Raw genomic sequence first — 14064 nt, 5'->3', positions numbered from 1 at the left:
ACAGCAGACAACTATGTGCAAATGAATAGTTTCTTGTTGTGTATGACGCTTTCTATAAGATAAGAAAACGGAAGGTAGGATTGGGTAGGGGGTCTGTAGGCATGCCCCACAGAAAAATAATGAAAATACATGTATATTCGTGCAATCTTATGCATTCTGGATGTATTACCATGTGCTTTTTTTCTTTTTGGAGGAGAGAGAGGGGAGGGGGTTGAGTGAAGGCACGGGCCAACAAAACCTATATAGGGTACCACGCGAAAGTAATATTATCAAATATGTATCGGTTATATTCTTGGTATCTAAAATTTGGTCGGAAAAATACATCAGCGACAAAGGATTTGTCAAGAAGTATTGTTTAGTGTTTTGAAGCATTGCACAAATTTTAGTTAAATCTAGCACTTCTTTCATGAAATTCAGCCTTCAACCCTATGTGTTTCATTCAAAACAAACAATCTGAGAATGTGTTTATTTCTGTTACATGGTTTGCTGTAACGAGTAACTTTATCTTGCATTTTAATTTCTTTTGCTGTGTGTTCTAGTATATATAGTACTATATATAGTACTATATATAGTACTATGGAACTACACTCTTGCCCGACAGACACGTATAACAAGAATTTCCATAAAATAAGTGTTAGATTGATAGCAAAATGCCAAAATCTTACTCCAGTAGAACATCTTTAATAGGGGTGTGTTGTCTCGGATAAAGAATGGGAAAAAAAAGCTAGTCGGAAAACCAAATCAAACTTCCCGTGCTCCAAAAAATATACTGACTTTCAAATAAAATATTTCCTCAGTATAGTGTTTATATATATTGAAAAAAAAGAAACACTGCTTTTTCAGTAAAAATAATGTTTCGCGTAACTACACGAAATACAGCTAAATCATTTTCTCGTGCATAGTCGCATATATTATGATCAAAATTATATGTCAGACATCCAATGAAATATGTGTATCTTTAGTAAGTTGGTATAGTGTTAATATATTTATAGGAAAAATTATCAACTTGTATCAATTTAGTGAAAAATATGTTACCAAGTTTAGTCTTTTCAGTAATATGTGTATCATTTGCAAGACGGTATATTCTTATTAAAATGTGTTTTCCCTGTAGAGGTTGATGTGCAATTTTAAAACAGGCACGTGCAATTTCAGTTCCCTAATTTTTAAACATGTCAGTTTCATATATGTCTTAACATTCAATTATTTTTTAGGGTTTGCACTGACGGGTATAAAAGAGTCAATAAAATTTAAAATGCACCAAATTTTACCAATTTATACTATAATTATTTAATATTTAAAACCAAATAAAAATGATTTTAGAATAAAAACATAAATGCTTCGAACTTTTCAAAGAATCTGCCTTGAATCGGTCTTGAAGCTTATATCAATACATGACAAAGTTTATTATTTAACTGAAAAGCATGTGACATATATTTTTTTCTTCAAAATAAACCCGAATGGAGAAGATACCTACTCTTATTTTGGTCATTCACGTAAGCGAAGAATATTTCCGTCAGAAATCGTATACAGAAATAACTTTTAATAAACTTCTCTCAGTTTTATTCATTTATGTTCAATCTGATTGAAAAGGGTTGTGCATCTTACAAAAATAATAAAAAAAGTAGTTTCTTATAGAGAGGTTTAGGAAATTCATTTACGAGTGCGCATTCGTGGAAATTCAAACTCATATAAAAACGTTTTACGCGGATGTATAGTACTTTCCTATTGAAAGATTAATTATTCATATTATATATACGAATGAATGCTGCCTAAGTCCTGCAAAAACACCATTTATTAAAAAAAAAGCTACGGCTGCATTTCGGTGATGGAAATTTCCCTCGGGTTCACAATTCCAATTTCGTATAAAACATTCTGCGCGAATGTGTTTTATTTATTCTATAAACGTTATCGAAAACTTTGAATGAAACATATTTAAAAATATCTTGGATAAAAGGACAAAGTATTTCTCACCAGCGTTTCCCGAAAAAGAATACTAGGTCTACAAGAGAAAACAATCAGCTCTCGTGAAATATATTACGTAAATATTGTAAGAGTAAAAGTAGCATCGGTAACAACAATACAATACAAATTTATTCAAAGTCGGTACATATATATAAACAGGAAAACATTAGCTATATATAGCTATTTACCGACAAACATTACATGGAATTGAAAAAAAAAATGTTGTGTAAGTCAGTTACTTACCTCATAGATCGGTGTTCATGAATTGAAAATACCCGCGCTCGTGCACACCTGCACGAGCGCGGGTATTTTCAATTCATGAACACCTCCTACTCGGTTAGTAACCTACACTTACATATGATCGAATTCTTTTAAAAACAATCAGGTTATGGAAAGTGTATTCCGATCATGTCCATCATGTAAAGCTTTTTTGTCTGTCATTTTAATTTAAAAGGTATACCGGCTCATTTAAAGTCGGCAGTGTCCTTAAAATTAACTTTATATGAATTACTTTGTATTTAAAAAAGCTGTAAATTTAATTAATTTTACGTCACAAAAATATACAGGTCATGTATTCCAGTTGCTCGATTCTGTTTATTTAATGCTGACCGTAGTGCACAGTGGCTGTGTATTGCGCCTGGCAGATGGTCATAAAGATAGGCGGAACCGTTGGCTATTTTATTGACATCGTTACTGACCAATCAGCTATCACCAATAAAAAATTACGCTCTGAAGGCGTTTCCCTGAGTGGTGCATTAAAAAAATATATATGTAACTTAATCACATCTAAATTTGGGATGCATATTTTGCATTGAATTGAATTTATGTAAATTACTATCAAATTGCAATCTAAATTTCTTTACTTTCAATTTACTTTGCATTTAATTTTTCATGAAATTCTTAAATTTCCTTTGTATTTCAGTTGCTGTAAAATGGTATAAAATTTCTGATATGATTGTAACTTTAGGACAATAATTCGGATGATTTATATGAAGTTAGTGCTTCTCCTTGCAAGTAAACTTTGAAAGCCACTGATTAGATTTCACACAATGACCAAGGGTTTTTCAATAAATGTATTGGTTATGTTTAAGTCCCGACCCTAAGGGTCGTCCGGGCTCGAACATTGATGCTATGTTCAAAGGCGAGAAAAGCGCCAAAATACATCTTATTTGTCAAAAAAAAAAATATGTTGTACATCAACTTAAAATCAGAAGTAGCAGGCTTTTGTGCCTAACTATTATTTCTATGGAAATGAATACTTTTGTGTAAGTTGTGTCCCTCTGTAGACTTGTTTAATAGTAATGTAAGTAAACATTTCTTTCGTAAGCAAATAATACATAGATCAATCTTTTATTCCTTCATAAGAAGAGATAGAGAATCTGTCATTGGTCTTCGGTTAAGATCAGAAAATCCCAACCCGAGGGCGCACCGCTCAAGTCTTAAACGAGGCTGTGCCGAGTTTAAGACTTGAGCGGTGCACCCGAGGGTTGGGATTTCCGATCTTCACCGAACACCAATGATGGATTCTATTTCTCACTTACCACAACAGAAACAATAAAAACAAGCATGAAAATATGAAACTATTTAAAACGCGGGAAATTGACGTCCGTAAGCAGAAGTGACGTCGTGACATTTCAGTGACGCACAATAACAAAGTTCCGCTTTAGTTTTATCGTTTGTAGCGTAACGGTACGTTCTTATCATAAAGTAATGAATTTTGAATCGAGAAATACACTATATGGAACGGAGAGAAAAGACAAAGGTACCTGATTTTTAATTATTTTACATAAATAGTATGTATATTCAGTGCATGAAGTAGTCCGTCACAGGAGTGTGGGATAACCCATGTGAGATAAGATTTTCCAGCATTTCTAAAAATAGAGATTTTTCTGTCTGATAAGTGAGAAAAGCATATTTTAATACAAATATTGTCACAATCACATGCAAGATATAATTCGTTAACTATTTGAAATATATACATTGATGGTGAAATTTCGTTTCGGATGTTTTCAACAAACAATCGTGATATACATATTTAATATATAATTGTTTCATACCTTTCTACCACAGACGCAAGATATTTTAGGCCAGGTGAGTTCGAAAAAGAATCAAATCGCAACCTTCTTTAAAAAGTCGTGATTTCGTTTTTATTTTTGGCACGTAGCTAAAATGCCCCTTTTTTATTCAGGCCACTGGATTTAGTGTATCACTATTACGAGTATAAATGAAAGAATTGACATTATCAGCCAACCGCTATTTAAACATTAACATCCTTTCTTTTTGGAAGCTGATCACATCATTTATATACTTAGAACTTGTATGAAATATATTATAACCTCATCCATTTTAGAGACGGTCACTGGTCTACAGAAATGAAATAATTTCAAGCTCTGAAGCATGTATTTTCATTTGGTTGTAAAACATTTTGCTTACAATTCCATGAAAATTTAACATAGCTACTGACACGAAAATAAAATGCATGTGAAAACGCGGTCAGTAGCAAAGAAGCATCATTGAAGGCACGTGCAATTTTCCTGCCAAAATAATTGAAGAAACGTAGAAGATGGCCTGATATTACGAAATATAACACAAAAACAACGTACTGAATTTGCTGTTAACATTCATGGATTACACGATATTTAAGTACATTTTAGTCGCGTTTTCGTTAAGGCGGGCTCTTTACAACTTACTCCCACGTGCAACCAAATATTCGGACAATTCTGCCGGTCAGTGTAGGAAAATGTATAGAAGATCTATGTCGAGCTAGCATATTTTCTACGGAAATACGGTTTTGGAAAAAATCATATTGAGCCAAGGGCATTTTTATTCTAAAACTTGCACTATCATGTCCCGACGCCGACAAGGCTTTCAATTGCTATCTAACTTTACTGTTGGTGATTTAAATGAGTGGAGTGATCCTGCTCCGTTGCATTTTTCATTGTATTGTACATTCACAGATGTTTGATATAAATGGGACAGTACACAAAGAGATGAATTTTGTTCACGGATTATTTCAAAACTTCCTATTTTTGATAACATCGTTGAAAATATTGACTGGATAAAATTCGAGGGATCAGAGCGAAACTAGTCTAAGTGTATTCGCTCTAAGCCCTCGAAATAGAATGTCAGCAAACTTTGGCCAATATTTATAGCCGTTACTCAAACTCGCACTTGACTCAAACTTGGGTAAGTATGATACACGTAGACCTCAAGTAGAATGGAGTTCGAAAGTCTATTCATAAATTCCACTCAATTTAAACTTTCGGAAGGACAGCTCGAGAATTTGCTGTTTTTACTACTTTTTATGATGAAAATGGATAAGCGTTTGTCACGAAACCGGGGAAAACGAACGACTGGAAAATCTCGATTGGTAATAACCTGAATACGCATAATTGCAGACCATAGAGTAGATAATCTATGTTTCAGTTTCAGTTACATTAAAAAATATTCAGCTTGTTAAGCGGCAGGTGTCACACACTAATTGTATGCTATTCTACAAGACATGTCTATGGACCCTATATTTCGGGCTGGACGCCAAAATTTGTTTGAGAAAATGCCCATATACCTTATGTTAAACATTTGTTTGTGACAGTCTTTGTCACTAAATAAAAACAGCTAGTTTACATTACTGGAGTTGATAGTCTGTTGATAGTACAATATGCAAGCATTTGTCAAACTGGACTCTGCAGTCAGCCACACAAATCTGAGATCAGGAACGCTGATCAAGCCACATGGCTAGAAATGGATTACACAGATATCTCAAACAATCAAGGTCTCTTTCATCTGTGTATTGTGTTTCAGTTGAATCAGGGTAGTCCAGAAAAATAAAACCGCAATTATTCTCGTCAGCTGTGTGTACCCAAATGTTACTCTATACTGACCGTGTGTTATATAAATAATAGACCGTGTGTTATATAAATAATAAAGATCTTCAAGTGGTTTATCGTCTAATTTACCATGGTTCAGAATTCATTTGCTTGCATAAAATAGAACTACTAGGGTTTTAGCCTGATTGCGTGGTTATCATGAATGATGAACCGTGGTAAATTAGATGATAAAGCACTCCGACGTCTTTATTCTTTTCATTCTGACATGTTCATTTGAATTTTCAGGTGTGAATGTAGAAACTGCAGTGCAATGCAGACTGGTATAGAGTGTAAATGTTGCCACGAGTTTCCAGACCTAGCCGAGAAACTCGATGGTTTTACATGTATAACCCAACACCCTGGTTTTGTTGGAAACTGCTTGAACAGAGATGTTGTGGAAGTGTCCTTCTATGAATTTCTACAACGGAATGGGCCTATTGGAGATGAGGAACCTGTTCATGAGTAAGTTTTTCTCCTAAAGTGAGACCATTAAATAAACCAAAGAAGTATAAAATATTATTTTTATAGCTCTTTGAATAAACTAAGAAGAGTCATATAAAATAAAGGTAGTGCAATGTATGTTGTCTTGAACAGTATGGTTTATACAATGTAACTGGAAGTACTGCAGTCATTTTACTCCAATTACTACTGCATGGAAGTTCTTGCTTTTGGAATGTTGAATGGCCATTTGGATTGACATAACAGGTTACATACAAGAACTATTTTATAGAATACTTGATATGATCTTGATAAACATGTATTTTAACCCGCATCATGCTGGACACAATTGAAGCTGTGCAGTCTGATCATGATCTGCACTGATTGTTATCTAGTCAGTATCAGTTTTGTATGCATCGCTTTTAATAGTTCTGGTACTGTCCAAATTGAAAGATGGACATGTAAATGCCTAGGTTTACAAATATAAATAAGTAAACAAGATCAATCATGAATGAAAATAATATATTTACATATAAATAACAGTGTGGCAACAACTTATTAACATTACAGTTTAGCAACAATTTATTTACATAACAACAGTTTGGCAACAATTCATTTACATAACAACAATTTATTTACATAACAACAGTTTGGCAACAATGTATTCACATAACAGTTTGGCAACTATGTGTTTACATAACAACAATTTATTTACATAACAACTGTTTGGCAAAAATGTATTTACTAACATTTAAAACAATTTGTTATTACATGACAGGTCTGCAGTCATCCATTAATGTAACTTCTTGCAACATTTTTTAACAACAGGAAAGTACAAAAAAAAGTCAGATCAAGTTTAATGTTACAAGTACATTTCGTGTAAAAACCAAACCGAAAAAAAAAAAACTTCTCCCTTGTGGTAGAAAAAGCACATACGTGAAATCTGAATGCTTCTCGAGGGCACCAGACTATTACTGAAAGAAAACATTATTCTATATATTTAGTAACACAAACCTTGAAATGAAAGAAAAAACATCTGTCTCATTGAAAGTTGCCAATAACATTTGAAAATGTCTAATCATTTTTCTGTTCATTTCAGAACATACAGATATGTGGCCTATCGCAGACTGGCACGTTGGATTTGGCATCGTCTCGCAAAACATGACAGACGTGTGTTACCTTCCTGTGCAGTTACTGCTATCAGAGCTAACTTCCCTTCTGAGGAATACACTGGGTACAGATATGCTCGGAACTTATTATTATTTCATTGTCCTGAAAATCTGGACCTGTGAGCGAGAATCGCATCTGACTTCAAAACATGGCTTGCTCCTGACGAAAGTGGTGGTGGTTAGATATACAGTTTATGAGCAGCATCCTGTATTTTCCTGTGAGAGTTGTACGTCTTGCGCAGTCGAATGAGCTGTGTATACAGATCATCAATATAGTCTGAAATAACCACAAAAATAGACTTTTCAATGTTACATATAAGAAAATGTTTTTGTTTTGAAGTGTTTAATATGTGAACATGAAATTAAATGTAATACAGTTATTATTCGCTTTTCAGTTTAATTAAAATCAAGTAAAAAATGTCCTCTTAAATGAACAATTACATTATTTCGTCTCTAAATATCAAATTGTTAGAAACATATCCCTTTCATTGCATCCATTCCACACAAAACTTTGTGATTTATAATTGTCAAATAACTTATAATATAAATTGCTGGTCCATGAATGTGTATTATAACTGGTCTTGCATCGTTTGAACAGCACTACATGTACTTTTAACACTGTGCACAAACTGTTATATACTGAACAGCAAAAGAAACTATCTAGTTTTATATTAAGGTATTATTATTAAAACTAGAAATGTGTCCATGGGACACAGATGCCCCCACTACATGACAGTAGTCAGGGGCCAGAACTCCTACAATACTGAATGAATCTGGATGCGAAACCCCAGGTCCACAACTACACATGCTGACCAACATTCCTGTAAACTTTGGTGATTCTAGGTCAAATACTTTTGGGGCTATGCGCGACACAACATTAAAATGACCAATTTTTTACTAAGTCAGGGGCTATAACTCCTACATGACTGGATGAATCCGGACGCGAAATCCCAGGTGCACAACTACACATGCTGACCAACATGCCTGTAAAGTTTTGTGACTCTAGGTCATATACTTTTGGAGCTAGGCACGACACAACATTAAAATGACCAATTTTTACAAAGTCAGGGGCCATAACTTCTACAAGACCGAATGAATCCAGACGCGAAACCCCAGGTGCACAACTACACATGCTGACCAACATTCCTGTAAACTTTGGTGATTCTAGGTCAAATACTTTTGGAGCTATGCGCGACACAACATTAAAATGACCAATTTTTACTAAGCCAGGGGCCATAACTGACTTAAGGTTGGTTGATAAAAAAAAAAAATTATCATGCGAAGATCTTCAAGTGTTATTTTGGTATGAAGCAACTATTCAAATTTGAAAAATTAGTTTTTATTTCAAAATATACCAGTTATACATCTGTATAGTTTCTTTTTCTGTTCAGTATAGTTGCAGTCATAAAGGGAGGTAATAAAAAACCTAAAATATTCAATAAAAATTCAAGTATTTTCAGCATCCTTTGACAACTGTTGGAAGTAAAAAATATTGACCCTGGGGCAATAGGTCCTTCAGCAACAATTCTGACTATCAAACCTATGGTTTAGACTATTTAACTCCAAAATTATATTACTGCCACTAGTTCTTGGCATTTTCACTTAACAGACAGTCTGAACTGTTAAAGTATTAAAAATAAACTGTTAAAAAGTCTGGTAAGTGAGAAAAGTCTAGTTAGCAAAATTAGTCACTCCTTACCATATGCAGTCATAAAGGGAGGTAATACCATATCATTTCTTAGGCAACAGCGGCACAGCCACAACTAGTATTCACATGAGCACAGAAGACCATGAATTATAGCTCAGCAAGAATTCTTGTAAAAAATATACTTCAAAGTTGTAATCATTTTTGCAGGAACATAAAATTATGCACCTTTTAATATAAATGATGTTGTGTATATTTACTGAATAAAAAATCAGTATTAATAGTATTACTTTCTTCTTCTTTGAAATACTCATTTAAGCCCAGCAAAATTTGGAGTTGAAAATGGACCGGTTATATTGCAAGACTATGGACCTGCATGTTTAATAAAGAATTGTGTAATACAAAGTCTTAAAATTTATTATTTCTTACAGGAACCTGTACTTTTGCTAAGGCAATTGACACTTTCATGTTGCATAGACCTTTTTTATTTAACAACTGAAAGAACAGGAAATAAAGAGAAAATTCAAAATAGTGTGATATTTTCTTTTACTTCTGTATACTTGAGTACTTGGTTTTTACTTTCACAAAGATTGCATTTGATGTTCCTTTTGCTAAAGACATAGGTCTTAACTAAAGCAAACAAAAAGATATGTACAAATAATTATTTTTAACAAACCTTCTTTTATCCAATCTCTTTCAATTGGCCCGTGGGTACAGCTTGGGAACTTTTCACCATGGCCTTCGTGTTTATTTGTTATGTGGTTCAAAACCGACAACCGTTTCTGTTCAACTAGATCTCCATCTCCCTCACTAGTTGCTGCACAGAAGTAGAGATGATTTGAAATGGATTGGGTCCATTTGGCTACCTTTTCACACCCTCTTTTCTTCCACAGAGTAGTAAGTTTAGTCTTCACACCTAAAACAGAAAATTTACAACATGGTTAATAATGAAAGTAGTTCAAGCTAAAATGATCTTTTCAGTACCAGAATGGAATTTCTTTTTGCTGAAATCGGAAGAGTCAGTTTTTTACATAAAAATTTCTTGTTAAACTCATTCTCTTACCAGACAAATTGTGTAAATAGCCGTTATATTTTCTTAGCTTTTTACTTGCTACAACAGCTTGATAATATTGCTACAATAGTCTGGAAAATTTTAACCTAGCACATGTTTTCAGGAAGGAAGTATTACTTTTGGTCTAACAAACATGCAAGCTCATACTTCTACTTTAAAATGAAACCAGTCAAAATTCCTACATGAGACACGATGGACGTTAGGTAGAATGTATGCTTGCCTTTCCATATGTTTGTATTCAGTGTCACCTGGCAGAGGTGGGTGGAAAATAGAATGCCTCCATTTAGTCTGTATATTTATGCAGCTTATATTCAAAAGATATTTGGATTTTTGCTGTAATGAAACAAAAAGCTTACTTTTGGCAACATGCCAGCTGTCAAACCAGTGATTAAAATGTCCTTATTTTCACGGAGATATTTTCGGACCTGTACATGGCGATCTGTGGTTATGTCGCTCAGAGTCACACCCATATCTTCCACAACTTTCATGGTTCTCTTCAACCCCTCTAATTCCATAGCATTCGAGTTCTTCACTTCATTGCTCTGAAATATGAATTATTTTGAGATCACAATACTATGGAGTAGTATCACAAATATAATCTTTCCTTTTTTAACATGCAGCTGTAAACCAAAAATAACTGGGCAGTACTTTTAAAAAAAACAAAAAACATTCTGTGAAAAGTATGTTATACAGCATTTAACTTGATTAAGTTCAACTGTGGAGGAAAAACAGAAGCTGTTCTCAGCTACTTTATTCCACATAACAAGTACTCAGCTACTGTATTCCACATAACAGAACTGTACAGAGATTGAGGCAAAATTATACTGTAGTTGGGTTCAAATCGAATACCTCTGTGCACATACTATCACTTATACACGGCCTTGTATATATAAGTAAGTACACATGCTTTAATTACATCTGCAATTACTACAGAATGGACACAATTGATTCTGCCTTTGCGACCAGTGTAGATCATCATCAGCATGACATCTATGCAGTCTGATCAAGATCTTCACTGTTTGCCATATGGTCAGTATCATTTTGGTCAGTACCCCTTTTTACAGTCAAAGGCACTGTCAAAACTGAAATCTGGACAAGTTCATTATAGAAATCTATCAGGGTAAGGGTTGACAGCCTCCATTTGTATCTTTAAACAAGACAAAACTTCCAACAAATGGTATTTTCCTTAACAAAGACTTACTTGTACTAATTCTGTAGCTAACACCATGCCTGTCTCTAAATCCATCAATGTGTAGCTTCCATATTTGGCAGTATGTCCAGGAGAGCAGCACCTAGCATCGCCACCTACACGAACACTTCTCCCTCTACATGCCAGGAGGGTCTCGTTCTGTTTCTGTTGCCATGTATTCGCTATTGCCGGAATAACAAACGATTTCTGGTATCTGTTAAATGTCCTTTCCTTGATCATTAAAATGTTTGTAAATTTGAAAAAGTTGAAAAGTTTTGACGGTGATAGTCCTGAAAACACCAAGGCACCTGCTGATAACACGTTCCCAACTGGAGCACCACTAACCACCGGTTGGCTACGCCAGATCCTTGAATGTCCAGTTTCACAAACACTTTCAAAAATTACCATGCTGCCCACTACTTTCTTCTTAATGTTGCTACACACCCCGGAACATATGTGGCACAACCTTAACAGAGACAGAAGACAACTCTGAAAAACAATGAATTTTTCTTCTTTCATTAGGTCTGGTGCATGGTCTTCTATACAGTCGTGCCTGAAAAAATATGAAAAAAATATATTACAAAACTGCTTTATATTAAACTAGACCAGTTTATACAATACTGGTATTATTAAGTTATTTGTATGTTTATGAGCTTGAAACTGGGTAATACATATTCATCAGGTAGCTGATTTTGACTTTCTGCCATATATACATAGTATAGTACAGCTGGTGTCGTATGAATCTCAACTTCAGACAATAAGCTATAAATAAGCTTTGTTCTCAGACTGGCGATAAACTAAACATAATAGACCCTTAATAGCGTACCACCTTTTGGGTTGTATTCGTTTGCTACGATAGACCTACTTTCACTTATTTCAATTAAACTGTTTTTCAACACTCAGGTCTTAAGAATGTTTTACCAATAGTTTGCCTTCAGAATGCAGTATCAATGTTGCAACCATCATAAAATATAAATGATTGGGAAATTTTTATAGGCATAATATTGGTAAATCTGCAATGATTCAAGTGTCCCACAGGTAATGTGATGTCATAAAACGGTGGAAATCTTAACTGCTTGCATTTCTGTTACATATCAATATATCTAACATATACACATATTTACAAATTTACTCAGTTAATTGGAGCAAGACATTTTTATTCAACAATGAAACAAACCCTGTCTCTCATACACTGGCATGTTATTTATGATAATGTTCACAAGCAACAAAATTACCAAACAGTTGCGTTTTCATCATCATCTCCATCCTCGTCTAGATCTGCCAAGTCATCAGCAGATGGCTCCCAGTCTGGGTCTTCTTTCACATTGTCGACATACTCCTCGTCAGACTGTTCAGCTGGGTCATCATAGCAGGCATTTTCTGGGAATTGGAAACTCTTCTCAACTGAAGGTGTACACTGGTCTGGGCCACACATCATGTCCTTTGTTTCAGTCACTGCAAGTGTCCCACACTCTCTGACTTTAACCTTTATCTGGAAACCTTTATGTTCCGTAGGCCGACTTGCTATCAACTGGAAATGAAAATGATTCCTCTGTTACTGAGCATCACAAACAAAAATTCCTCTTTTATTCTTATTAATAATTAGAAATGGCCCCTCTTCTTCGATCATTTTGGTCAGACACATAGACGGACACACAAACAAGACCAAACCATAACTATAACCCCCACCACTCGTGGGGTGGGGGGAGGGGTGCACAATAAAATTCTGTTGAACGCGAGTGAACAGGTCGCGAGGTCAATTACGCTGGGGATATTCCTACGTCATCATCGGAAAGAGCGGCGGAAATTAACGAGCGCGCTACGGAAAAAAACGATTTACAAAATCATCATTTTTTGCAATATAATGATTTTTTTTTACTTTTTGAGTTTGTTTATCGTGTTTACTGTAAAAAATTACTTCTAATTCATATACCCATATATGATTTTTGGAAGTTGACCTTTAAGAATTTCATGCTAGTGAAATACGTATGGGCATTTCTCCAGTTTCTGTAAGGGAAAATATAAAAAAAATGATTGCCGACGGTAAAATCATTCAGGCATCATTCAGTAATGTATATGGATTTTGTTGTCGTAAGATACGGTTTATCAAAATTTAAAAGCAAATCCAAATGTTGTTTGTTATGGGCCATGGTAATACTTTATTTTCAAACTTCAATAGACTTAAATATCTATACAATGTCTTATAAAGATAAGATTTTCACGTTTGTTTCACCTCCTTGTAATTCAACAAATGATAGTAACGTATATGATTAATGATTTGGCAACAATACACATTTGAATGCACGGACAACAAAACAGTATATATCAATAAATGCAGTGTATTTTAACCATCGCTCAAGTCTTAAAAAGTGAAGTTAGTTGAAAATATCACAAGTAAGTATTGCAGTGATTGAAAAGTAAAAAATATTACTTGTTAAACTTTACAATTGATGGCACAGTGATTTCACTATTTTCAGTACAGTTACACATGTATGCTTATTAGATTGATAATTATGTAATGCACTGCATTCTTTATTATTAATTTTGGTAAGTCATGCATTAAGACAGTTAGAAAAATAATACCAAAAGATTCATAATACAATGTACAAGTTACAATGTACAGGTTTAGTCAAGATTGTTGAGCAACACAAAATAAGAAAATTTTACACTCTTATGTGGAATAAGTGGAATAAGTTTACATGTCTATACAAAGCCTCCCTGAA

General features: G+C 34.2%; 1 protein-coding gene and 1 pseudogene across 1 annotated transcript; one reads left to right on the top strand and one right to left on the bottom strand.

Annotated features, from left to right (window-relative positions):
* Positions 1-5299: 5299 nt before the first annotated feature.
* LOC123538801 (uncharacterized) lies at positions 5300-7815 on the top strand. Its single transcript, XM_045323185.2, has 3 exons — positions 5300-5332; positions 6075-6290; positions 7366-7815. The coding sequence occupies exons 2-3, from the start codon at positions 6100-6102 to the stop codon at positions 7556-7558; spliced, it is 384 nt and encodes a 127-aa protein (XP_045179120.1). The 5' UTR covers positions 5300-5332; positions 6075-6099; the 3' UTR covers positions 7559-7815.
* Positions 7615-12868, bottom strand: LOC123538022 (uncharacterized; annotated as a pseudogene).
* Between the last annotated feature and the right edge of the window lie 1196 nt (positions 12869-14064).

The sequence above is a fragment of the Mercenaria mercenaria genome, unplaced genomic scaffold, assembly GCF_021730395.1.
Source record: "Mercenaria mercenaria strain notata unplaced genomic scaffold, MADL_Memer_1 contig_1672, whole genome shotgun sequence".
NCBI lineage: Eukaryota > Metazoa > Mollusca > Bivalvia > Venerida > Veneridae > Mercenaria > Mercenaria mercenaria.
The sequence above is the reverse complement of the archived record's forward strand: the minus strand, read 5'-3'. Positions and strand labels throughout refer to the sequence as shown.